This window comes from Lepidochelys kempii, chromosome 7 (genome assembly GCF_965140265.1).
Source record: "Lepidochelys kempii isolate rLepKem1 chromosome 7, rLepKem1.hap2, whole genome shotgun sequence".
Taxonomy (NCBI): domain Eukaryota; kingdom Metazoa; phylum Chordata; order Testudines; family Cheloniidae; genus Lepidochelys; species Lepidochelys kempii.
In genome coordinates, this window is record NC_133262.1 from 107,215,626 (window position 1) to 107,242,624 (window position 26,999).

The 26,999-nt window shown below is 39.7% G+C and overlaps 2 protein-coding genes across 9 annotated transcripts in view; both read right to left on the reverse strand.

Annotated features, from left to right (window-relative positions):
- The window catches only part of LOC140914982 (transforming acidic coiled-coil-containing protein 2-like), a 144,802-nt gene extending 138,707 nt beyond the window's left edge, over positions 1-6,095 (reverse strand). For 4 of the 8 annotated variants that reach the window (XM_073354175.1, XM_073354174.1, XM_073354176.1 and 1 more), the window contains exons 1-2: positions 1,393-6,084; positions 257-367 (exon numbers count right to left, since the gene is read on the reverse strand). In XM_073354175.1, the coding sequence (XP_073210276.1) occupies positions 257-367; positions 1,393-5,966 (4,685 nt within the window). In that variant the 5' untranslated portion in view covers positions 5,967-6,084. Of the gene's footprint in view, positions 1-256; positions 368-1,392 lie in introns of all 8 variants that reach the window. The other 4 variants (XM_073354177.1, XM_073354173.1, XM_073354171.1 and 1 more) reach the window with 3 other exon arrangements.
- A 14-nt stretch (positions 6,096-6,109) lies between these two features.
- Positions 6,110-25,696, reverse strand: LOC140915210 (uncharacterized). The gene is made up of 5 exons (XM_073354783.1): positions 25,563-25,696; positions 24,214-24,217; positions 23,035-23,225; positions 6,156-7,338; positions 6,110-6,121 (listed from the first exon to the last, which is right to left on the reverse strand). The coding sequence occupies exons 1-5, from the start codon at positions 25,694-25,696 to the stop codon at positions 6,110-6,112; spliced, it is 1,524 nt and encodes a 507-aa protein (XP_073210884.1).
- Positions 25,697-26,999: the final 1,303 nt, after the last annotated feature.

Genomic DNA, 26,999 nt, shown 5'->3' on the forward strand with positions numbered 1-26,999 from the left:
TCCCAGAATTACATAGAAAGGAAGTAAAACCCTTATTTTTCCACCATAATGGGCAATATTAAAGGATGGAGGACAGAGACCTTAATTTTCCCCTCATATCACTGTTTTACCATGGCAACTTTAAACAATGTGGCATTGATAAACATTATTTTTCCTTCCTATTCAATTACATCTTTTTCATATCTATAATACCAAGAAAGAATGCATCTAAATAGAGCATTATTGCCCTCTGAAATACTTAAGCTTTTCACAGTACCTTTCTACTCTGATGTCATCTCTTGCCTCATGTGAGGTGGCCTTGGCTGTTACAGCTATAGCATCCTTTTCAGGTACAGGAAGAAGAGAATGACAGGGCTCAGGGAAGTTGCTGAGGTTATGGAAAAAGCAGTGATATGATTAGTTAGTGGTAAAGAGGTTATAGGTTGATATTCTTTTGAATTAACATCTGTGCTCATACTAGAAATTCAAAATTTCTTCAAAATGCACAGAAGAAAACAAATTTCATTTACCGTTTTTAAAATAAAAACCATGTTTGAGGCATTCTTGAGCTCCCAACAAAATATTTTGCACATACACAAACCCTTAAGAAAGCTACACATATGAACTCCTAACATAGTACACAGATAATATACAAATGCAACCTCAGTTAATTGAATGTCTTTGGGGACACTGAATATTATCAAACAATCAAGGGCATTGTTAACATAATTAGCATGTGTACTCCCCCGCACCCCAAAAGTATTCATCTTTTGTCGGTCTTCTATTTAGATTATAAATTCTTTGGGGCAGGAACCATCTTTTTGCCCTGGGTTTGTACAATGCCTAGCATAGTGAGGCACTGCTCCATGACTAGGGCTCCTAGATGCTGTGGTAATACAAATACTATTCAATATATCAGGGAATGGGACCGTTCTGAACAACAGTGGATCAGGATAACTGAGGTTAGAGTAATCAAGGTTGTAAGGCAGCTGAGTTTTTTAACTTTCAGATTATAGTCTACAAGGAAAACACTGCAGGCCCAATTTTTCAACTAAAGCACACCTATTTAAGGCTTCTAAATTTAATTTACTTCACTAACTTTAGGCAATGCAGTGTGAAAATTGGGGTCATAACAGAATCACTACAGAGGAGTTTAAGAACCGGAAAGGTCAATGAAGCTGTTGAAAATCAAGGTCTTTACAAGTCCCAAAAGGTCACTTCTATTATATTTAGACCTTACAAGCGATTTAAAATGTCTTCTACTGAGACCAAATTTTAGTCTAAAGTCAATGGGAACCATGCCCACCTGAAAACCTGCATCACAAACAACAGATTTATATGTGTAAAATATATCCCTCTGCAACCCTAGGACAATGACAACTCTGTCTCACAAAATTAATTTAAAGTAAGTACCTTTCTGTAGGTAATCCTTCAGTAACCATGTCCAGAAGTTCATTGATGTGATGTTTCTTAGGCTCAGTGAATGAAGGGGTTGGTATCTTTTCTTCGGCATCCAGCGGTGAGCTGTCATGTTCTGAATGCATCTTGCTCCATTGATTTTCAGAAGCAACATTAAAATCTGTACTTACAAAATCCTCTTCTGGCTCCATCCCTGTAATAGTTTCTGAGTAATGCTGGTTTGTATCTGTCCCTTGATCTTGAATGCTTGCTTTCAAAGCTGCATCACATTCACTAATTAATACTGTCCTTGTAATACCTGTTTTAGGGGTGTCTCCAAGTTGCTCACATATAGAAGCTTCTGCCTCTGCTATGCTGAACGTGGTGTCACTTTCTTCCTTCACATCCCCCTTAGTCACACTGCTGAATTCATGTTTAAAGTCAGCCTGGGAATGATCATCGTGGCTTAATTCATTTTTAACGTGATCTATTAATCCATGTATTGTTGCTTCTTTTCCCTGCTGTGGGTCTTGAAGATTTCCTAATATTTCCAGGCATTTTCTACTTCCCAAAGCATCCAGCATCATACATGTGTCATCCTGAGACTTAATTTCATGCACAACATTATTGTGAGTGGATTTCTCTTGGGTTTCACCAGACAACATACAAAGATCATCTCTTTTCATGTCAGCTTTGAAGAGGTCTCCTTGAACAACTGTTGATGCTGACATGTTGCAGGTACCATTGACAGTGCTTGGGTGACAATCTTTACTTTTCTTCTGCTCATTTGGCATAAAGTCCTGGCAATGATTTTCAGAAGATATCAGGTCTTCTGATTCTGCATTACATTGTACAATTAAATTACATTCCTCTGCCTCTGGGATGGCAGCACTTTCTAAATCATTCTTTGGAACGGTGCCTGTATCTTCTGAAGAGGTCCCAGGAATAGTGGGCTGGTCCTTATTGTCATAAGATGCAGTTACGTTTTCAGTTTCGGCCCCATCAGATGAATCAGATTCCAGCTTTTCTATCTCTTGATCCACAGGAGCTCCAGCATTCATACTGCTAGTATGTGTACCTTCCTCTGTTTCCATCTTACTGCTTTTTGTGCTGTCAGTTTTGTTGTCCAGCTTTCTTAAATTCGTAAGAGGCAGTTCAACAGGTTTAGAACCATCCAATTTGGAAACTTTCTTTTCTGAAAAGGTACCTGCCTGTTTATGTTCCTCGTTTTCTGGAAGCTTTAGTTCTCTGAGCATGTCTTCTTGCTGTGCTGACTTCTCTTTGGGAACTTTACTAAAAATCTCAGAATCCAAAGGCAACTCTTGTCTCTCTATTTCTGAGTCACTTTCTTGTCCTGCATTATTGATGCTTCCATCAACTCCTTCACCTACTGTGTTAGGCTCTGAAAAGTTCTCAGCACTTAGCAGAACAGGTATAACTTTAACCATGGGACTCTGCCGACTGCCTGCATACATTTCAGATGAAAGCTGGGGTAATTCAGCATTCAGATCATTGAGCACAGGTTTCTCAAATATTTTACTGAGATGCTCCCTGAAATCAGGAAAGCTGGCATCAGCGCCAAAGGTCCTGGAGCTCGGAACATCATTCTCCCTTTCTGCCATCTGCTTGGAAATATTTATTTTTGTCTTGGTTATGCTATTATTCTCTTTCAAAACATTTTCAGTTTTCTCTGCACTTCCAGAGTTTTCTAAGATCTTCCTGTACTTGTCATCTACACAGATATTTGTTGCAATTTCCTCATTACATCCTTCTTGTTTACCAGCAGATGAAAGACTCAGCAGCCTCTCTCCTAGGCTAGGAAGACTGAACAGAGGCTCCGTTGAACTGACACTTTGCTGTGCTTTGAAGTTTACATCACTTTTTGTTCCTTTAGTTTTAATTGCAGATATCTCCTTCTTCAGCTTCTCAAAATTAAATTGTGATAAGTTTCCTGCAAACTGCCCTGCATCAGCAGAATCTGGTATGGGTGAAATACTCTCTCCTTCACACTGGAAACTTTGGCCAGGAATACCTGTTTCTTTCATGGAAGTATTTTCTAAATGGGCTGCTTCACTGCTGTTTTGATCAGCTGTGCTTATTATCCCTGGTGAAATATCTTTTAAATGCACAGGTACGGTAGCATCAGCTGTACTCTGCAAATCAGAAGCAGCTTCTAAGACATTTTGGCATGTTTTAACTATCAGCTTATTATTTAGTAACTCACCCACAATACCGTCATTCTTAGAGTTTTCAGGTTGCTGGCTAGCTTCACTATGATGATCCAATGCAAAGGTTGATGTAGAAAGAATTGGGAATTCTTCCGTTTCAGAGCTAGCAGGCAAATGCTCATTCTCGGCTTTTTTAATGCAGTTGAATGTATATGAAGCATTGTTGGGCACCACTTCTCTGTGTTCCTGTAATTCACAAGGATATTCCTTTGCACCTGAATTTGCATCTACTTTCCGATTGCTTGTCTCTGCGATAGAAGAGTCCCGTTCAAAATTTAATTTTATATTTTCAACTTTTGGGATGATTTCACTGTCTGAAATCAGATCCTTTTTTGTTTCTAGAACTGAGCCTTTCACCACCAATTGCATTTTTTCTTGGTTTTCTGAACTAGGTATTTGAGTATCATTCTTGTTTTTTTCATATATATTTTCTTCAGAGTCATCATCAGAACAGGTTATTTCAATACCAGTTAGCGAAGTCTGTGGTATCTCAGTGACACTTACTGAATTCTGTACCCCTGGAATACAGTCAATAGCACCAGCACTGCTTACATTAGTATTGTCTGCTGTCTTACATATGCTGTCTGGCTGTTCATTTATGTCAGATTCTTTTGAAAATGCATCATCTTGACACGCTTCTTCATGATGACTGACTGAGATCAAAGAATTATTCTCCTGCTTGGGCTTGCTAGTGATCTGCCTACTGAAGCGATTTCCTTCTGCCTCTGGGTCAGTTTTACTTTGCTGAGTGCAGTCTTGCAAAGTAGCTACCTTCAGATCAGAAATATTCTGCAAATGCTCAGTGTTGCACATGTTTCCTTTCAAGCAAGCAGTATTTTTATTTGAGTCCTCCCCTGGCACTGCATCAGGATTATATTTGAATGGCTCTGGCTCTAGCACAGAAGGTGCTGTTTGAGGGCTGCTTGTCATGTCTAGAGACATATCTGATTTGCTTCTGCATGTGTCCTGACAGTCACTCTGATAACTTAACTCCACTAAATGCTCATTTTTCTGAGCCATTTCTTTATGTTCCTGTTCATCAGTACTTGTGACAGTTTTCAGATTGCTTTGGTGTTTGTGTTTTTCAAACCCTATATTTGAAATGTGCTGTTGACTATTTCTGGCAGCAAAGTTCAGGCTCTCTCTTTGCTCTGTTTGTGGAAAGGTTATTGAAACATCTGCCATTTCTTGCTTTTCTTTAATACAGCTTTTAAGGGTCTCTGGAGAGCCATCTTTGTCACTCTCGGATGGCTGTTTATTCTCAGTTATGCTGCTATCATGGGATTCTTCTAAACTCCACTGCTTTTGCTGGGGACTGAACTCCACAGTATTTGCTGATGCTTGAGAGATTTCAGAATGAGCCACTCGCATACTTTTGTCACCTTTTGCAGCAATTTGTTCCTGCTGAACTTGCTTTGGTGTGTCAGATGTGCATTCCTTTTTCAGTGCCAAATCTTTATCATCTACACAGCTTTCCACTTCAGCTCTGCAGTCCTTCTGCTTAATTTCATTCTTTTCTTTAATGTCTACAGCACTGCTATGTTCAACAACAGTTGCAGATACGCACGCAGGATCACTATTAGGCACCTCCGCTACTTGTCTGGTCCATTCTTTGCTTTCACAAATACACGAGGCCTCCTGAATTTTTGCTGTGTGTAGTGCAACACAGCCAGTAGTTCCTATCAATTCACTTAAGCCCTGATGTTCAAGTTCTGATTTGGGAGTCTGTATATTTTCTTCAGACCCTTCATTGCTTTGAAACATTTCTTGATGCTTCGTTTTGCACTCAAACTCCAATATAGCGTCTTGAGCAAAAGTGTGTTCCCAGGATTCATCTTGCTTAGTTTGCATAATATTACTGTCCTGAGAGTGCAGAAGTGGTGAACCATGTGCATTAACTGAACAAACCTTTTCAGTCATTTTACAGCCTAGCAAGGCTAAAGTTTTGTCTTCTGTGTCAGAGTTAAAATGATCAGAAGTCAGAGGGCATTCTTCCCTGCCTAACTGTGGAGTTTCCACAAGTGGAAAGCTGCACTTTGAGGACAAGTCGTGTGTGGCAATTGCTTTCTCTTTGTTCATTTGTTGTTCAGGTTCACACTGGAAACAGAGTGAATTATCTTCAGCTACTTTCAAATGACTCTCTGAATTCAGATGCTTTTCCACAGCATTTTCATTTATGTCACTGCTTAAAGTCTTGTCTGAAAAGCTGATTTCTTTGAAATCACGCCCCCAGTTGGCATCCTTCCTGTCCTGCTTGTTGCTATCATCGAAGTTCAATAGCATCCCTTCTGCCTCATTTAACGCTTCAGGTGATGCACTCGTTGCTATAACTTGCACTTCCTCTGTTCTGTCCTTTCCCATAGAGTCTTCAGTTTTTTCTGCAGGTACTTTAATGACAGTTTCTTTTAGATTCAGCTCTGTGGGTGTACTCCCACAAGTTAAATCCAATACATATTTTTCCAGTGCCAATCTTTCAGGTACCATGGAATCTTCCTTGGTGGAATTCATAGCATTTTCTACACCAGAAAGAAGGATGTTTTCTATTGACACAATATCAGCTTTTATTGTTTCATTAATGCTATCTTGATCTTTGGTGTTTTCAGATGTGAGATCTGGTTTTTGCTCTCCCTCTACCTTAAGCAACAGAGGCATGTTGAAAGGTTCAGTGCTAACAAACAAATTCACCTTTTGAGGCTCTCTTTCAAACCTGGGCTCCACTGTTTCAGAAGTTGTTTTTTGTGCTTTACTTCTACCTGGATCTTGGGGTTCATTTGCAGACACAGATTCCCCTGGAGGTTCATCTGGCTTTGGTACCAGGAACAGGTCCGAAGGGTTAAAAGCCAAACCTGGCTTTAAAGTGCAAGCTGCTAGTTGCTTCCAATTGTTTTCAGAGAGATGTAGGTTTGGGTCATTCCCTTTAGTTGTGGTTATATCTCTTCTACATAAACTGTTGACATCACTGAGCTCAGGGTTATCATTCAAACTCTGAACATTCACAACTGCTCCATATTTTTCACTGTCTGAGCCTCCTGTTGTGGGATAATTTAGGATTAAGGTTTCCTTTTTCATTAACAGACTCTCTGTGCCATCTGTTTTCTGTCCACCTCGCTGTATTACAGTCTGCTCCTTATGACCCACTTCCAAAAATCCTGGCCCCTGCTTGGCCTCTTGAGTGGTAAAGTAATCTGCTTCTTTACCCTGGGGTAATGAGACAGCATGCAAATCCCTCTTGCCATCCAGCTGTTCACTCTGCCATAATGGTTCTAATTCACATGAATTTGTTTGTGTAACTCCTTGTGTCAAAATAGCTTCTGCAGAAGGGCTAGATTCTAAGCTTGTATTTTCTGGATCATTCTCACTCTTTTTAGTAGAAGAGGCAGCAATATTGTCACTTTCTGGGCCACTGTCCACAAATATAGCATCTGCTGTTCCTATTTCTTTGTCATCCACCGTGTTTGGGGAAGGCACCGTTACAATACTCTTTGGGGTTGGTAAATCATCACTGCTGTCTGTGAGATTTGCTGTGACATATTCTTTGGCACATTCTGCTAAAGGCATGGAGATAGGTAGGCTTCTCCCCTTTGCTTCTGCAGCCTGTGTCAGTAAGTCAGAACCAGTTTGTCCTCCATGTTCTTGCAGGATATTTCGCTGTGCCGTCACCTCTGCAGACACTGCACATGAATTTGGATCAGATAAACCTTCAGCAGTGTGGCTACCGATGCCTTCATTACTGCTGCTGCCAACAATGGAAATGATTATTCGTTTCATGTCAGCAAAGAAAGTGGAGCAAAACATAAAAACAATTCATGCCACTGAGGTTTCAAAGCCATGCAGTACGTGCATTGAAAAGTTGACAATCTGCTTTCAAGAGGCAAGATATCAGAGGCACACTCTATAGTGATCCAAAAACTCATTGCACTGAAATATACTTCCTCAGCCTTGTCTACTATCCGTCATACTTGTCTTATGTTTTTACCTCTCCACAGATTTGGTATTAATAATTTAATTCCTACACTAATGTGTTTTTCCCTCCAAAATGCTGACAGAAAAACACGAAAAAAATTATAAGAGAAAACTGGACCAAAAAAATTTAAAAAATCCTCAATTTTGCAGTTCCTCCTAGCATAGACCTACCAGTGGAGCTAGAAATGTTTGTTCAGGGTTAAAGGACCTGATGTCCCTGATCATCATCAACATCATTTTGTAGTGCTTTTCTTGATCTTATTCAATTAAGCAATAAGGGCCCCATCTACTAAAACACTTACTTCTGGGTGTGGTGCTTACTTCTGAGAGTACAACAGTCCTATTGATTTCACTGCGACTAGTGATACTAATAAGCGCTGCACCGGGTAATAAGGGTTTGCAAAATCTGGCCTCAAGACATGACTGTGTTACTGCATAAAACTCCATTTAAGCACAGATGAGGCTAGTCGAGGCTAAAGGTTTCCGCCCACACATTGCCATGCAATAATACATACTTTGTCTAGCCTTTTTGATATGTTGTTTGTTTTTCAATACATAGAAGAAATAACTGCTTGCAATAGCTATTTTTCCCCCTCAGAGAAAGGTTGAGGAAGAAGAAATGAAGAGAATAAGATTGAGAGTGTCTGTGTAGGAGGGAATAGGATATTTTCTATGATTTATCTCCATATTCATTTCACTTAAAATTAGGGCTGTCAATTAATCGCAGTTAACTTACGTGATTAACTCATAAAAATTAATCACGATTAAAAATTTTTTAAAAAGCGAACAGCATGCTGGGAATAATTAAGAAAGGGATGGATAACAGGACAGAAAACATCATGTTGCCTCTATATAAGTCCATGGCACGCCCACATATTGAATACTCTATGCAAATGTGGTCACCACATCTCAAAAAAGATATATTGGAATTGGAAAAGGTTCAGAAAAGGGCAACAACAATGATTGGGGTATGGAATGGCTTCCATTTGAGGACAGATTAATAAGACTGGGACTATTCAGCTTGGAAAAGAGACGGCTAAGGGGAGATATGATTGAGGTCTATAAAATCATGACTGGTATAGAGAAAGTAGATAAGGAAATGTTGTTTACTACTTCTCATATCACAAGAACTAGGGGTCACCAAATGAAATTAATAGGCAGCAGGTTTAAAACAAATAAAAGGAAGTATTTCTTCACACAACGCACAGTCAACCTGTGGAACTCCTTGCCAGAAGATATTGTGAAGGCCAAGACCAAAACAGGGTTCAAAAAAGAACTAGATAAATTAATGGAGGATAGGTCCATCAATGGCTATTAGCCAGGATGGGCAGGAACGGCGTCCCTAGCCTCTATTTGCCAGAAGCTGGGAATGAGCGACAGGGGATGGATCACTTGATCATTACCTGTTCTGTTCATTCCCTCGGGGGCACCTGGCACTGGCCACTGTTGGATTGGCTAGATGGACCTTTGGGGGGATTTGATAGGTGCTTTCAACTACCTGAAGGGGCTTCCAAAGAGGATGGATCTAGACTGTTCTCAGTGGTAGCAGATGACAGAACGAGGAGTAATGGTCTCAAGTTGCAGTGGAGAAGGTTTAGGTTGGATATTAGGAAAAACTTTTTCACTAGGAGGGTGGTGAAACACTGGAATGAGTTACCTAGTGAGGTGGTGGAATCTCCTTCCTTAGAAGTTTTTAAGGTCAGGCTTGACAAAGCCCTGGCTGGAATGATTTAGTTGGGGATTGGTCCTACTTTGAGCAGGGGGTTGGACTAGATGACCTCCTGAGGTCCCTTCCAACCCTGATATTCTATGGTTCTATGCTATGATTCTATGACCCAGTAGGGCCGTTCTTATGATTAATCACCGTTTTAATTGCATTGTTAAACAGTAGACTACCAATTGAAATTTATTAAATATTTTGGATGTTTTTCTACATTTTCAAATAAATTGATTTCAGTTACAACACAGAATACAAAGTGTACACTGCTCACTTTATATTATTTTGATTACAAATATTTGTAATCAAATATCTGTAAAATTGATAAAGAAAAGGAACAGTATTTTTAAATTCACCTCATACAAGTACTGTAGTGCAATCTCTTTATCGTGAAAGTGCAACTTACAAATGTAGATTTTTTTTGTTACATAACTGCACTCAAAAATAAAACAATGCAAAACTTTAGAGCCTACAAGTCCACTCAGTCCTACTTCTCGTTCAGCCAATCTCTAAGACAAACAAATTTGTTTATATTTAAAGGAGATAATGCTGCCCACTTCTTATTTACAAAGTCACCAGAAAGTGAGAACAGGTGTTCACAGGGGACTTTTGTAGCCAGCATTGCATGCTATTTACGTGCCAGATATGCTAAACATTCGTATGCCACTTCATGCTTTGGCCACCATTCCAGAGGACATGCTTCCATGCCCATAACACTCATTAAAAAAATAATGCGTTAATTAAATTTGTGACTGAACTCCTTGGGGGACAATTGTATGTCTCTGGCTCTATTTTATCCGCATTCTGCCATATATTTCATGTTATAGTAGTCTTGGATGATGACTCAGCACATATTGTTCATTTTAAGAACACTTTCACTGAAGATTTGACAAAAGGCAAAGAAGGTACTAATGTGAGATTTCTAAAGATAGCTACAGCACTCGACCCAAGGTTTAAGAATCTGAAGTGCCTTCCAAAATCTGAGAGGGATGAGGTGTGGAGCATGCTTTCAGAAGGCTTAAAAGAGCAACACTCCGATGAGGAAACTACAGAACCCGAACCACCAAAAAAGAAAATCAGCCTTCTGCTAGTGGCATCTAACTCAGATGATGAAAATGAACATGAGTCGGTCCACACTGCTTTGGATTGTTATCGAGCAGAACCCGTCATCAGCATGGATGCATGTCCTCTGGAATGGTGGTCGAAGCGTGAAGGGACATATGAATCTTTAGCGCATCTGGCATGTAAATATCTTATGACGCCAGTTACAACAGTGCCATGAGAACACCTGTTCTCACTTTCACGTGACATTTTGAACAAGAAGCGGGCAGCATTATCTCTTGCAAATGTAAACAAACTTGTCTGTCGGAACGATCGGCTGAACAAGAAATATGACTCAGTGGATTTGTAGGCTCTAAAGTTTTACATTGTTTTATTTTTGAATGCAGTTATTGTTTTGTACGTAATTCTACATTTGTAAGTTCAACTTTCATGATAAAGAGATTGCACTACAGTACTTGTATTATGTAAACTGAAAAAGACAATTCTTTTGTTTTTTTTACAGTGCAAATACTTGTAATCAAAAATATAAAGTGAGCACTGTATACTTTGTATTCTGTTTTGTATTTAAATCAATATATTTTAAAATGTAGAACACATCCAAAAATATTTAAATAAATGGTATTCTATTATTGTTTAACATTGAGATTAATCGCAATTAATTTTTTTAATTGAATGATTAAGCATGATTAATTTTTTTAATCACTTGACAGCCCTACTTAAAAGCACTAACAATATACCATAAATTTTAGGGTGCTGGGAAAGATTGGAAACCTATGTGCTGGTGGGAAGATTTGGTGTGGCTTGGGAAAATACCAACTGTTTATATCTGCCAGAAACATGCTCATAATGAATTCAGAGGTAGTAAAACTCAGTTTATAATATTTAGAAATGGTATACTGTGCTTTACACACTCAAAGCACTAGACAAACTTTAAGGCCTGGCTGCCTCTGCAGGGATCAGCTTGGATTAGAGTTAAGGTTGCCACTGTCCAGGTTTTCCCAGGATCATCCCTTTTTTGAGTTAGCTGTCTGGGAAATCTGGAAGAGTGCTCAGTACACATTGCAAACATTTCAGTTTCATAAACTCAGGATCATCGGGTTGTCCTCATTTTTTGTACTTCAGAAGTGGCAACTCTAACTGGACCCTAACTAAATAATCCTTGCAACACCTGTGATGTAGGTGAGTATGATCATCTCCACTGTACACATGGAATAACCCAGGCAGAGAGGGGAAGAGACTTATTCAGAGTCACACACTGAGTCAGTGCCAAAATGATTAGAACTCACTATTGCCTCGCTTGTAGTAGGTCTATATTTAGTCTACTGCAGGTGACTAGTGAAGTAGAATGAAAACCTCAGATTGTTGTAATGCACTACAAGGTGCAAACTGCTACAGCAGTTGTAGTAAAAATCTCTCTTTGTACTGTGAAACTGTCCTGTAGTCCAAATGACTTCCCCATAAGCAAGTTCCAAGATACTACCCTATTCCTAAACACTACAAAATAGTTTCCCCATATCCCCCAAGATTTGTTTTTTATAAGACTAGTTTCTTTTCAAGGCACACCAACTTTAAATGGCCAGCCCCCTGAATTTGCATGTCTTAAAGATGAACTACAAGTCAAAAGTAAAATCTCAGTCAAGACCAGAAATGTGTGCTTAATTCTATTAAGCAAGCTGCAGGGAATCAATCAATCAGTACTAATTTACAAACTGAATTGATAACATTAAGGGGCTTTAAAAATTATTTTCTCCACTGTGACACATTCCTGGCACTTTTCAGCGCTCTAAAATACCTTGGAATGTATCATTCAGTGACTTTTATGGCAACATAAATGGCAATGAGATATCTGGTATCAGTGATGTCACAAAAGGATACCCTCAACAAACCAGAATGTGCCAGTGGGATTTCACTAAGGAAGGAAATAGTTTCCAATCATAAAAGTTTCTTTCTGTGCTAAATGCATCCCACTGCCTGGCTAGGGGAGGTGGGGCAACCACCACATATCTGGGATTAAGTCAATTTTCATTTTAGCTTTTTGTTCCTTTAGCAGTTCACCTCTTTCTTAAAGAAATTATTTGGTGGAAGTTGTTACATGCCTAAGACCTGGTCTTCACCTAAAACTTAGGTTAGCCTAGCTACGTAGCTCAGAGGTCGCAAAAATTCACCACCATGAGACTGAGAACTGGGAGATGTGGGAAATGATGGTACTTACAGGCACTTATGTAATGATAGATGTCATTTTCATAGATTCATAGATATTTAGGTCAGAAGGGACCATTATGATCATCTAGTCTGACCTCCTGCACAATGCAGGCCACAGAATTTCACCCACCACTCCTAAAAAAGACCTCACACCTATATCTGTGCTATTGAAGTCCTCAAATTGTAGTTTGAAGACCTCAAGGAGCAGAGAATCCTCCAGCAAGTGACCCGTGCCCCATGCTACAGAGGAAGGTGAAAAACCTCCAGTTTTTTTGATAGTGTTGCCAACACATTAACCCCAGATTATGAACTGAATTATCCAACAGCTCAATAGTTAAAAAGATTAATGGTGGGGAATCAGAAATGAAGAACTCAGATTCAGATAAAGAAAAAGTGACAAGGGCATAAATTCTAATAGAGTCCTGCTGCTGACTGGAGTATCTTGGAGACCTGACAAATGCATGTGACATCACAACAGACTATATTTGCAGATTCCACATTGTGTAAGGTCAAACATCTGTAAACTGGTGTGGAGTTGTTTCATTTTCTTGAATATGGATCTGTGAGTTCTTGATCTGTCTAATGCCATGTGGGTAGCTATTTTCAAGAGCTAAATTAGCAGACTCACTCACCAGAGCAGATTTTTTTTCTTGAAAATCTGCACGCCAGACTGTTTAACACTGTATGAATTATAGCACACAAATATCCCTTTATGGCCTTGGTGTTTGATTTAAAGGTAAAATCTTGCCTATCTTATTCATGCCAGTAAGACAAGTAGGGTGACCAGATGCCCTGATATTAGGGGCTTTGTCTTATATAGGCAACCTGTTTTCCCTGACTCCCCCCTGGTTCCGCTTTTTCGCACTTGCAATATGGTCACACTAAAGACAAGTATGATTTGTATATAAGTTTTAAACCTTAAGTGTATCCTGCACAGAATCAACTGACAATGATAGCATATGTTGTACTGACAACATAGGTGACTAGTTCTTATTCTTCGTCCTCTTCTACCATATGCCAGTTTGTCTTAAATTTTTATTCTGGGCTGCAATAGAGGAGTTAAAAAACATATTTCCTAGCTATAATCCAACATCTGTGAAAAAATATTATTCATCAGTAATTACAAGGAGGGAATATATATATTTCCATTATTTCAGTAATGTGGCATGATTAAAAGATGCTATCCCTCTGAAAGTCCTTTACAAATGTAAAATAAATGTACATCCTCTACTGGGGTTCTTGGTCTTTCTTTGTACATAATCTGTTTTTGCTTGGTATCCTTAAAGGACAATTCATACCAAATGGGTAATATTTAAAATGAGAAACACAGGTACATGCAAATGAGGAAGTGTAAAAGAACATAAAGTAGGTCTTCATTGCTTCAGTATAGCTTAAAGCATGCAAAGGAATTTTGCTAAAATTAGTTTTGCATTCAGTGAAAAATATATCAAGCTGTAATCCTGCAAAGATCTATGCGCATGTTTAACTTTAAGCATGTGAGAATCCCATTCCATTAAAATGTGCTCAATGGGGATTATTCAAATGCTTCAAGTTAAGCATATGCTTGAGTCTTTGCAGGTTTGGGCCTAAAGTTTCAAACATACAAACATTACCCTAAAATTATCATCTCAAATAATAATAATATTCTTAATTCTTATTTGGCTAAAATTATTTAAAGTTATTTTGCATAAGACAGAAGAAGTGCAGAGAAATATAGCTTGCTTGTAGTCGAACATTTAAAGAGCCCTGTCACTACAAAAGTTATAAGTATGCAGCCTGCTACACCTTTTAGAACATACTGTGACAGAAATAGACTGCTTTGTAATTTATTAAACACTGTATGTTGACCTGGTTGTTGAGATATTTACTGTATAATTGTATTGGGTTAAATATTGAAATGTTTACTGTATAACATGTAAAAAGAAAAGGAGTACTTGTGGCACCTTAGAGACTAACCAATTTATTTGAGCATAAGCTTTCGTGAGCTACAGCTCACTTCATCGGATGCATACTGTGGAAAGTACAGAAGACGTTTTTATACACACAAACCATGAAAAAATGAGTGATTATCACTACAAAAGGTTTTTTCTCCTCCCACCCCACTCTCCTGCTGGTAACATACCGGCAGGAGAGTGGGGTGGGGGGAGAGAAAACCTTTTGTAGTGATAATCACCCATTTTTTCATGGTTTGTCTGTATAAAAACGTCTTTTGTACTTTCCACAGTATGCATCCGATGAAGTGAGCTGTAGCTCACGAAAGCTTATGCTCAAATAAATTGGTTAGTCTCTAAGGTGCCACAAGTACTCCTTTTCTTTTTGCAAATACAGACTAACACGGCTGTTACTCTGAAACCTGTATAACATGTGGGGGTTAAATCAACAGGGATGATGGGGAAACAAGAAGGAAGGTGAACCAAAGGCTCAAGAGAAGACATCCCTTGGTAAACACTTCAGGGTTGTTAAGAGACAATGCCCAAACTATTAGCTGTGTAGTTCTGACTCCAGCCAAGTTACAAAACTTGTTTTACCACCTACAGCATTCTAATGGTGATTAAGGATGTAAATTAAGGATGTAAGTGGTGATTAAGGATGGCTTCAGGATAACTTAGTTTACTTTATAAATTATTTTTTGTTAGTTAACAACATATTCATGATGCTGTAATCTAGCCTGGTTGAATTCTCTGTCACAGCAAGTGGTCCCCGGTCTCTGTGTGGGAGACAGCCTAAGAGCCACAGAAAATGTGGCACTGAATAACTGAATGTGACAGGATGCATGGCAACTTGAAACCTCCTACTGATGCTTAGCTCTTTATAGCACAGGGCTGATCTCCAAACCTTGGATCCCACAGGATTTATATGGATCATTGAGGACTGGCCTAAGGCTAAGATAATCCATGCAGAAGCCTTCTGCCTCAGCACTTGCTCTGGGGCTCTGGTGCCCTCCTGACAGCAGGCTCCAAAGGAGCATATACTAAGGCTTCCCTTGGCCATGGCTGCTACTGAGATTTTCTTAAAGAGAGGCTCTTGATCTGTATTACCGTTCCTGGTCAAACTTTACAGGGCCTACAGGGGTATGATGTGCTCCCTGACCCCCACCCACATCCCTACCAACAGCCCACCCTGCCCACTTTCCCCATACAGATCTCCTGCCCACTTTCTCCATACAGTTCCCTGGGAGGCTGGTACAATGGAGGTGTGAGCAGAGTCCCCGCTGTGTATGTACTGGGGGAAATGATCTAGCTATGTGTTAGTCACATCAAGGCCAAGGCAAAGTTTGGGATTGGCTAAGAACTCCCCAACAGTCCTACTGCATCTGAAGAGATGAATGGTGGGGAATGAATAATTGCTGTTAAAGAGGATATTTAGTACTATAAAAGGGAAAGAGAATCTAAAATCGGAAGCTTTCTTTGCATACTGAAGTTAAGTGCCCCTCCAGTAAAAATTGATTTTTCCATATTTTACACACTGATATTCTAACAGGAGAATGCAGGCCATGCACAATGAGTATTAAAACACTTTACAGATTGTTATACAGCTTTTCTGTTTAGGTCTATCTACATGCATGGAAGAGATGCGGCTAAAGTAGTATGAAAGAATGAGAGTTTAAAATAAACTGGAATCTGAAATATTTGTGAACATCAGGTTTCTTCCTTTTATTGTCATTGTTTTAATTTTGCCAGGATGTAATAGTTTAAACAAAACATAACTGGCTATATGCCAGCAATTTAAAGAGTGGGGGCTACTGAAAACTCTATTGCCCAAATTACCCTCCACCATCCAGGATGTCTTCTGAAACAAGAATTATTCTTTCCTAAATTTTCATCCCACTAGTTTAAAAAAAAAAAAATCAAAATTTTCCATACCAAAATGTCAAGTTGTCTCAACCAACTACTACAAAGCATTTGGGGGTGCTTTGCATTTCAGACCATGAAAAGCTACCAAAAAAGGGGTATGTTTACCATTAAATAAACTGCCTTTGGATGATAGAGGAAGGAGAATATGAAATTTTAGTACTTCTTGGCATTGTGGGTTCTAAATTATAATTAAAACCAGTCAAGTGTATCAAATTGTAGTTTTAAACCAAAGCAATTTGTTTGTAATCCTTTGCTTCTTCAATGAACTTATTGTTTGGAAAGCCCACGCACAAGAACTGCGGATATTAATGTAAGGTATCTCATACTCACACCACATGTCAGCTAAAGCAGTTGTGTTATTTTTGATGCACACTTAGCATTTCTATACCTGCTTATAGCTGGGATCTGAGAACTTGCATCTTCATTAATATCCAGACCAGCAAAAAGAAGATTATTGGGCCCAACTCCTTGCTGGGGTTCCCCTTTCTTGAAATCAGATACTACTGACCAGCTCTCTCTGCCAGAACTGGAGCAGGAAAAAGAGAAACACTCACTACATGGGTTTTTACAAATATATTTGCTGTTATTTATCTCAAGATAACAAGAGTCTATCAACTTTGTATAGAACATTTTCAAAATATTATCACATTCTTCCTGATAACCTTTGAAATTAGTACACTGACAGGATCAAATTCTGGTCTTGTTATCACCAGAGCAACTCCACTGAAGTCAATGCAAAAAACGGAGAGCAGAATTTAGCCCATATGCTTTACAGCACGTGAACTGGATTTCTCGATATTCATGAGAAACCTCACCAAAATTATAGTAGGCCAGATCAATCATTAACCCATCAAAAGCCACAGGAAGGTCATAGTTAAGCAGGAAATGTGATAGCCTTGTTCCCTACACATTGTCTCCTCTTGTGGGTAGGGTTCGGCAGGCAACAGAAGGACAAAACTCCACCCCTAAGAGGTCCTGAGATCTGTGGGTCTCTCAAAAAACCCATAAGGTACAGGCCCTGTGAAAAACTTCCTAGGTCTCCTCTGTCCCCACACAGTGGCAAAGACCTATCTGAAGGCTGGCTGCAGTGGCTTTTCACATCTGAATGGCTGGAATAAAAAAATACTTTGAGGAAGTTTGCAGCAGAAGAATGAAAACTTGCAGGAATTGCAAGGACAACATTCCTCTTGAGGTCTGCTGGGAGATGATACTGCTGAGAACATTTCTGCACACACCTTCCTGCCTAGATACAGCTCCCAACCCCAAGGAGCTCTAACTCTGTGGAATTCATGTAGAGGGGGCCCCCATGGGCTTTGATAAGTAGAAGGAAATGTTGCTATGCAGATAAACTCAGTTTCCTCCCTCAAATAGATTTATATTTGAGGGACAAGTGGCATTCAGCCGCCAGAGACTGAGCAAAAACAGATTTATGGCCATTTGAGCAGGTTTACTCTCTCAATTCATCCTCTCCATGACAAAAACTGGGAGGACAGGGAATTGATGTGGCCCATACTGAATGTAGTTTAAAGAATATCTGGAAATCATTTTGACAAGAGCTGGTTGAAAATTTTCAAATTTAAACAAACCAAGCCCCCCCCCCCCCAATTTGAAATTATATTTGCAAATTCCCTCCCCCTTCATTTTTTTTTTATAAATCTAAAGGCTGGTCAAATATATCAAGCTTCAAAATTTTGATTAAGTTTCAAATTTTAAAAAAATTGGGGGGAAATGTCATGAAAATTGTTTTGAAAATCCATTTATTTCCTCTGAACTCTTGGATGGAGTCCTGATGATTTACTGTGCTTGAACTTTTTGCATTGCTTCCAGCTATCTTCCTTAAGAATGCAACAATAATGTTAGCCTACAGCTCACTGCTGAACTATGCAGAGATTTAAACTTTCTGATATATCAGCTGTTGCTCTTTAGAACATTTTCCACGTTAAGGACTCATTTGAGGATGTCAAACTCCTTTACAAATATCAGCGTTTTAAGCCTTCAGCACACATCTTAATAAAGTATTACCATCCCCATTTTACAGATGCAGAAAATGATGCGCAGAGAGGTTCAGTGCCTTGCCCAGGCTGACCCATTTGGGGGCTTGTCGACATTGTGGAGTAAAGTGCACTATGGGTATGTGATTTCTAAAGCTAACATGTGGACCCTAATGGTGTGCATTAAAGTAGGACGGTTTCAAACAGCACTATGTTAAAGCGCACTAGGGAAACTTTAGTGCACACCAGCTCAGTCTGCATGGACCAATTAATGTACAACTCATCAGTGAACGTTAGAAACCACACCCCCACAGTGTGCATTGCTGTACCGTGCAGACAAGCCTTGATCAGGGACTAGAACACATATTTCTCAGTCCCATGTTTTAATTACAATACCATCCTTCCACTAACCTTCTAATTTTGTTACATAATTGGTAACGGGTTGAAAGGGCCCACAGATAGATATTGTAGTAGGGTTTTGTATGTGTTTTTCTTAACCATGTATAAAGGCTGTAACTGTATCAATATCAAAAGGTGCTTTTTGATAACTGAAAAGAGAAAATAAATTTCGCAATAATGCTTTGGAGCTGGGAATGAAGCAGCAGAGAGAGCAAGGAGGAACTACTACACACTAAAGATCTTGGAAGTTAATTATGTTATAGATGTGGGTACAAACAGTTCTCCTCAATTGTAATGAGCACCACTAATAAAAAGGATGTGTGCGTGGAAATGCAGTTTCAAATATATACCCCTCATTTCACCAGTTTATAATACCCATAGGCTTTAAAAATGTGCTAGCTACCATGCTATCTCAAACATAGTGCCAGCCATCATTAATCCCCATCCTACCCAATTTCTTTCCCTCTCTGACCCTAAAATACACTGAATTTTAGAAACAGGAAATTAAAGAGACAAGGCAGGAAGTGCCCACATAATACATCAAATGGTAACTTACAACACGTTTAAAATAATTTTTAAGAAATTTAAATTTTCATTAGTTATCCCAAGCAAGTGTACTGTATAATGATTACTCAAGCATAGACTGGCTAAGACACTGTATACACTAGGGAAAGAATCTGTGTAGCTGCATGTGGTATGTGTTAACCACAATAATAAACAGAGAGGAGAAACATGTGCCTTTGAAATTCTCCTCCGCCTCAAGTTTACATCACAACTTGGATTAATTTTGCCAAACTAATGTAAATGACACATATGGGGCCTCACTGATTTTGAAGATGCATATAGACAGACACTTTGTGTGATATTAGGAACTAATCCAAGAAAGAACATGTTTTCATGTACAGACCTGGTCAATGATATTAAAGTGATTCCACATGGCAGAGATTCATTCATATATCGTTAGAAAGTGCAATACTTCATCAACTTAACTTTGTTAGCAAGAACAAAACTGGGAATTTGTCCCACAGGAACTATGTCTATTTATTTATACAACAAATTTTTGATGGAAACTTTCTTATTAAAACCAGTTTTGACTGTTGATGTTTTTTCATGGGGCTTGCCAATTTTGCTAAATAAATGATACTCTGGGGCAGATATAGAGTGTGTTGTGGAGTTTTGTCACAGACTCTCTCATTCTTAACTCCCTCACATGAGTGCTTTGAATAACTTATATAGTTATGGTCATGTGATTCTTTTTCTGTAAAATATTGTATGCATTGAATCCTGATAATCAGTGGAATTCTAAAGCCTTCAACACAACAGCAGGCACAAGACAGCAGCCAAACAGATTTTAAAACTGACCTCCTTTGGGTAAACCTTTTTGCTATAAAGCTGGTTCCCTTGGCTACCATCTTTGGAAGCCATCAGTGATAGCCTCAGGCTATGTCTACACTATGCACCTTTTAGTGACACAGCTGTGCTGCTACGGCAGTGCCACTAAAAGGCCTGCTGTTTGTTGGAGGGAGACAGCTCTCCCGCTGACAAAAAACCTTCCACCCCAAAGAGCGGTGTTAGCATTGTCAGCAGGAGAGCGCTCCTGCCCACAAAGTGCTGTTCCCACCCGCGCTTTTCATCCACACAACTTTTGTCTTTCAGGGTGGTAGTTTTTTAACACCTCTGAATGACAAAAGTTTTGTCTTTCACTTGCCAGTGTAGACAAAGCCTTAATGTCTGTGCTTGTGGGAGCTTACATCCAGCCTGCCGCATGACAATAGAGATTCGTTGTGTGCTCATTCCCAATTTGTATCATCACTTAAAAGAAGAAAGAGATAAACTAAATATCTTGGAAAGAAAAGGAGTACTTGTGGCACCTTAGAGACTAACCAATTTATTTGAGCATGAGCTTTCGTGAGCTACAGCTCACTTCATCAGATGTTTACCGTGGAAACTGCAGCAGACTTTATATACACACAGAAATCCATGGATGGGCTAGCACCAGCAGGAGAGTGAATTTGTGGGGGGGGGTGGAGGGTGAGAAAACCTGGATTTGTGCTGGAAATGGCCCACCTGTTGATCACTTTAGATAAGCTATTACCAGCAGGACAGTGGGGTGGGAGGAGGTATTGTTTCATGATTTCTGTGTGTATATAAAGTCTGCTGCAGTTTCCACGGTAAACATCTGATGAAGTGAGCTGTAGCTCACGAAAGCTCATGCTCAAATAAATTGGTTAGTCTCTAAGGTGCCACAAGTACTCCTTTTCTTTTTGCGAATACAGACTAACACGGCTGTTCCTCTGAAACCCATAAATATCTTGGATAGTTTGAGACAGTATTGTTATTACAGTGTTGGATTATTTTATTTGGCTCTTGATGAGTCAGGAACCAGTTTTGAGAAATTTGTGTTCGTAAGGGGGTTCCTGTTAAAACATATTTGCTACTACCTGACTTTTGTATAGTAACTCCAATTCACAGTCACCTTACTAACGTAATTATATGTTATAAGATATACTGATTACATTAAGAAGAATTTTTGCCAGTTTTGATTATTTCTGCAAGACTTCTTAAAATTAAATTGAATCATTTGCCTTGGTATTATAACAAAGAACACAAAGGGCCAAGTTCTGATAGGCTCTGGAAACAGAGATAATAGCTCCCAGAACGAGTATACTAATACACTACAAAACCACCCTATTCTGGGTGAGATCAGCTGACTTGCAGCTCCCACATATATACTGATTCTGCTATGGTCTGTCAGTGTCCACCCGTTATCTTTTGCTTTATACTTAGATTGTAAGCTCTTTTTTGTTCTGTGTTTATACAGGATCTAGTACAGTGGAGTCTTGGTCCATGACTGGGGGCTCCTAGGTGCTACAAGAATACAAATAAATAGTAATAATAAATTATAGTAATAGCCAGGGGGCTCCGAGTAGGGCAGGGCAGCCCCATATGTATATAAACTGAAATAAATTGATTGCTCCACCTGACCATCCACGATGTATGTTGCAGAGGACGTGCAGAGCAGCGTCTCTCTAAATCTTTCACAGTTCAGACAGCCAAATTTTGTTCTGTCAAAAAACATGTTGCATGTTTGGTAGAGATTGGAAGTGGTTACATTTATAACACTATACGACTGTGAAAAGAATGAAAATATAACGTAAATGTATAAGTATGAAAATAATTATTTTTATCTCTAATGTTTAATGATAATCATTGTTTCCAGTGTTTTGTTGTGTCTTCTCACCCACCACCTTTTTAAACATAATTTTGGTTAAAACGTTAAAAATGTAAAAAAGCTGCTGAGAGAGAGAGAGAGAGAGAGAAGGAAGCTATTGTTGGTGGGGAAAGAGGAAAGTCTATGTGCATATTATAGGATTTAATTACTGCTCAAGAAGAATGCACTCAAATGGTGGCTACTTTATCTTATTGAAGAAGTGTCCGTGTAAATACAATTGAAAAATCCTACCCACACACCAGTAAATAATTCCTGCCACTCCTTGTGAATGGTAGATATCATTTGCATCCTGAGTCATGCTTATGATTTGGAAAGAATGCAACCCTGTTGAAATCACGCTGGCATTAAACAGTCTTCCCATTGTAACAGCTGAAAACGTTACTTACATCAGAAAAGTAGAATTCAAATTCTCCTTAGATGGTATCAGTGTCTCAGGGGAAAGCAGTCTCCCTGTGTTATTTAATGAAGTCCAGGTTCTGTTACCCTCTGCCATCCTTAATCATACCACATAGTACTTAACTCCTTGAGAAATCCATTGACTCCACTGTGATTATTCAGAGAGTAAAGTACTACTCAATGTGAGTAAGGGTGGCAGAATCTATCCCTAAATTATGGCCTTTCTAAAACCTCTATTATACACATACTAACCACTGTACTTAGCCATATTTTAGCACCTAAAAGACATTGCTCAGTATTTTTGTGCCCCAGGAAAGGTTTTATTAGCATGAACAAAGGAGATTTAGATGAACAGTTATTATGGTAGCTAGAGAGTACTAATTTACAATGATGTATTTAAAAAAGAAAGATAATTTTAGTTAATATTAATATCCTTTGCTTTTTGATGTGCTATTTTGCAGACCATCTCATTGTCCATGAGTAAGACAGATTTTAAATATTGATTGCCCACTAACAAAGTCTGGCAACGACACACAACCAATCTCTCAAATAACAGAGCTTAATGTTACATTCTGAATATTGACCATATGAAGAAAGAAAGTCCATTTCCTACCTCGTAGCCCTTGTAGTTAATGGTGAGACATTATCAGGCAGTGGTGCAGCAGCAGCAGCTGCAGGTAGAAGATTCAAGGCGTCTTGACCACCAGATCTTTCTGTACTCTTCTTTTCCTGTTTTTTCTTTTTTATATCTTGCCCATTACCAGGAGGCTGGCCTGGTTCCAGAGCCAGGGCTGAGGAAACATTCTGAAACATTAAGGAAAAAGGTCAAGTAAGTATCTCATCATATAGTCTAGAGCAGTGCTTCTCAAGCTATCTGATATGGGGGACTGGCAATTTTTTTTCCCAATGTGTGCGCAGACCGGCAGCCGATGCCTTGCGGACCGGCACTGGTCCGCGGACCACCACTTTGAGTAGCATTAGTCTAGAGTACATAAGATTTTGTAGACCGTTATGTAGCTTCCATCATTTTGTTCCATACACTGACAAAACTTTTGAGTAGGGTAACTATGATGGAACTCAGAGATTCCATCCTTAAGCCATCTTCTTTTCCTAACTGTATATTGAACAGAGGGAAATTGTTGAGTCAAAAATAAATATAAGAAAAAGGGCATAGATGGAAGAATGCCTGAAACTGCTCAAGGCATTTACTGGCCCAAAGAGGTATGCATCTTCTCTTTCTCAAGCCCAGCAAATGCTTTCTTGTGCTAAGTACATTTACAAGCATCAGAAGGAAGAAGGATGGAAACAAGCTATAACTTATTTATTCATAAAGGTGACAAACAATTTGCAAAATAATATAAAAATAAATCAGCATTAATCAGCCTAGAACCCAAAGCAAGATATTCAGAGCCAGATTTCAAATTCAAATATTACAAGAGTGTTCAGATCCAAGGTTTGGCATTGGTTAATTGAAGTTAACAAACAAAACAAAAAAAAGGAAGGCCTGATTCTCCACTGCCGTGTACCTTGTGCAATCATTCACACCCACACAAAGTGGGTATGAAATGTCATTCTGACTTGGTAACATGTTATATCCACTTTTCACAGCTGTAAATGGACGTCAGAGGAGAACCTGGCCCAGAGCACGAGCAGGCACTACTCAGGACTCGGCAGGCCAAGCATGCAGCCTTGTTGGCAGCACAAGAGATCATATCAATATAGCATGAATTTTTATTTACAGTAGCTTTCCATAAGCCTGAGCCTCCCCTCTCACATTAGTCTCCCCACTCACATTCCTACAAATGGAAAAGGTTTCAGAAATTTCAACATATTAGCTTCCTGGCTCACAAACCTGTATTTCAATTCACAAGAGAAGCTGTCCTAAGTATTATTTTCTGCATGAAGGCTGCCAACATCCCACCCACCCAACTGAAGCTTTAAGGGTATGTCTACAGTGCTTCTAGGAGCAAGCCTACCAGCTGGGGTTGACGGACTTGTGGTAGCGGGGCTTGGGCTAACGTGCTAAAAATACCTATGTAGACATTGCAGCTCAGACTGGGACTGAAGCTCTCAAGCCTGGGGCATGGTGGGGTGGTTGGGGGGAGGGCTTCAGAGCCCAACCTTCAGCCCAAGTTGCAAGGTCATAGCAACATCTACACACATTTATTTACAGGAATCTCCACAAATATTGTCAAATTGGGTGCAATCCTAGATGGCACTACGACATGTTATCCGCTCAGAGTCGAATTCTGCCTGGACCTTACTCAGTGAAGGGAGGGTGCAAAAAGCCTTCCTACACCTTGCACCATCTATGCAAAGGCCACCAAAGTTGATGAGCAGAGAGGACATGGGGCCATTTTTCTGGACCTGCTACTCACTATGGGGTCAGTAGATCTGGCTGGCTGCATAAGATAGAGGGAGGAGAGGTAAGTTGAATCCCCAAAAGTGGTACATAGGCAGGTACGCATCTTTTAAGTGCCAAGATGCTCTGGGAGGAACTGCCTCCCCAAGGCAAAATGCTTCTTGATGCGCCCCCTGGGGTGGTGCAGCCAAAGGGCCCAATCCTGAATCAGCAACCACTAATACGAACCTCTGCATCTGCGTAGAGCCTCATGGGTATATAAGACTGATTTCTAGTTCTGGGTTTTTGTATTATTATTTTCTTCATTGACAAATGAAGTTGATACATTTAATTGTAGAAAGACTTTGCATATGAAACCACATTTCTTTCCTTGTTAACATGCTGTGCTGTCATGCCAACACAGACTTTTCACATTAACACTGCGCTGTCACACCAACACAAAGTTTTCATGGTCAGAGTGGAGAGCCAGAGACGCTCAGCTGGGATAGGCTGACAGCTCTAGGGTTGTTTATTGTGTGTTTGGACATCCAGCTTGTGGGCTTTTCATCTGTTTGGGTTTGTATACGGCTCCCATCACTACAGTATCTGAGTAGTTCCCAAGATTTGAGAAGAAAATCTCTATCAAGAGAGGTGCGTATACATATGTATGTGTGTATGAAGAATTCACTGGGAAAAAGGAATATTGAAGAAATGTGTTTTGCATTTAATTCTGGAAACCGTGACCTCTGTCTTCATCTCACTCTTGCAGGAGCAAGTTGTACAGCCTAAGTCCTGCTCACCTGAATGTTCTGTCTCCCACACTTGTGAACCTTTCCTCTGCTGGTTGACAGTTTCGTAGTTCCAGTGGAACGTAACCTTGAACAACAGTTATGATCATGGCAGGAAAGGAGCTCTCAGGAGATCTTTGCACCATTATTCTAAAGTCAGTCCTTGAACTGGACTTAATTAAATGGGAAAGCAGTGCAGAGAGTGGAGTACTAGGGTGATATGCTCACAGCAAGCTGTGCTGCTAAGCAAATAAACTGCTGTGTTTTGTATTAGCTGTAGCTTTTCTCAGTGTCTGTGGCTTTACTTCTACATATAACGAGTTGCAATAATCAAAACCTGGTCACAAATACGAGTATCATAGTAGGCAGCTCTCTGTCCAATAGGATGGAGCGTAATCTTCTGGCCTCTCACAGATGGATGTAGGGTTTGTTTGTTTTTTTTGCTGCCACAACTATTTGGGCCTCTAGTAGCACAGAGAAACATAAAAGAACCCCAAGGGAAGAGACCAATCTAACAACCGCTGTGCAGATGCTTTCAACTGTTTGGGGATGTTACAGAGGAAGCTTATTCTTCCAAGTACTTTTGTAGGGACAGGATTTTATAATTGTACTATAAAAATTGATGTAAACTTTGAATTAATTCTGCCAGCCACCCTTTATGAATAACAGAAAGGAATGACCGTCTGAGACTGGGATCTTGTTTCCTATATGCATTATAAACTGCCCTCTAGTCATTTCTTTGGTTTAAGGTTTAGTAAGTAAAAGAGGGGATCTTGTATTGTGTCTGTATTAATTAGATTAAAGGAATGTTGAAGGCCTGAGCCACAACGTAAACTGTTTTTGACCACAAGATTTAGTGAAGTTTAATTTCTGTCTTCTCTGTGAGAGACTGTGTGAATGAGGAATGTATGCATCAGGAAAAGATAAGGTGTGAAGGCCACTGTTAACCAGATGGTCAAGAAAGAAGGGGCAAAGACGCCTAAGGAGATTTATCTACACCAGAGTACCATCAATGCGCATCCATGACTGAGGGAAGTCAAATTGATGACCCTGGGGTAAAGGCTGGCACCCCTAAAGACAAGTGATTAAGTACAGGATGACCCTCTCCGAGGTGTTTTGGAATGTTTACATCAAAAGATACACCAATTAAGGAGTAACCTGTCACAGACTAACACAGCAAAATCCAGACTTCAACAGAGAAAAAGAACTATAAGAACAGGGTGCTTTGCCATGGGATTTTCGGTTCATCTTGACACTACTCCAGGCAGTGGCGGATTAATGATTTTGCCGCCCCTAGACCCTGAAATAATTGCCACCCGCCCCAGCAGCACCCCGCCCAGGCTCAACTCCGCTCCGCCTCCGCCTCCTCCCCTGAGCGCGCCACCGGGTCCTGCTTCTCCCCACTCCCTGCCAGTATTTGTGTGCAAAACAGGTTCGCGAAGGATGGGG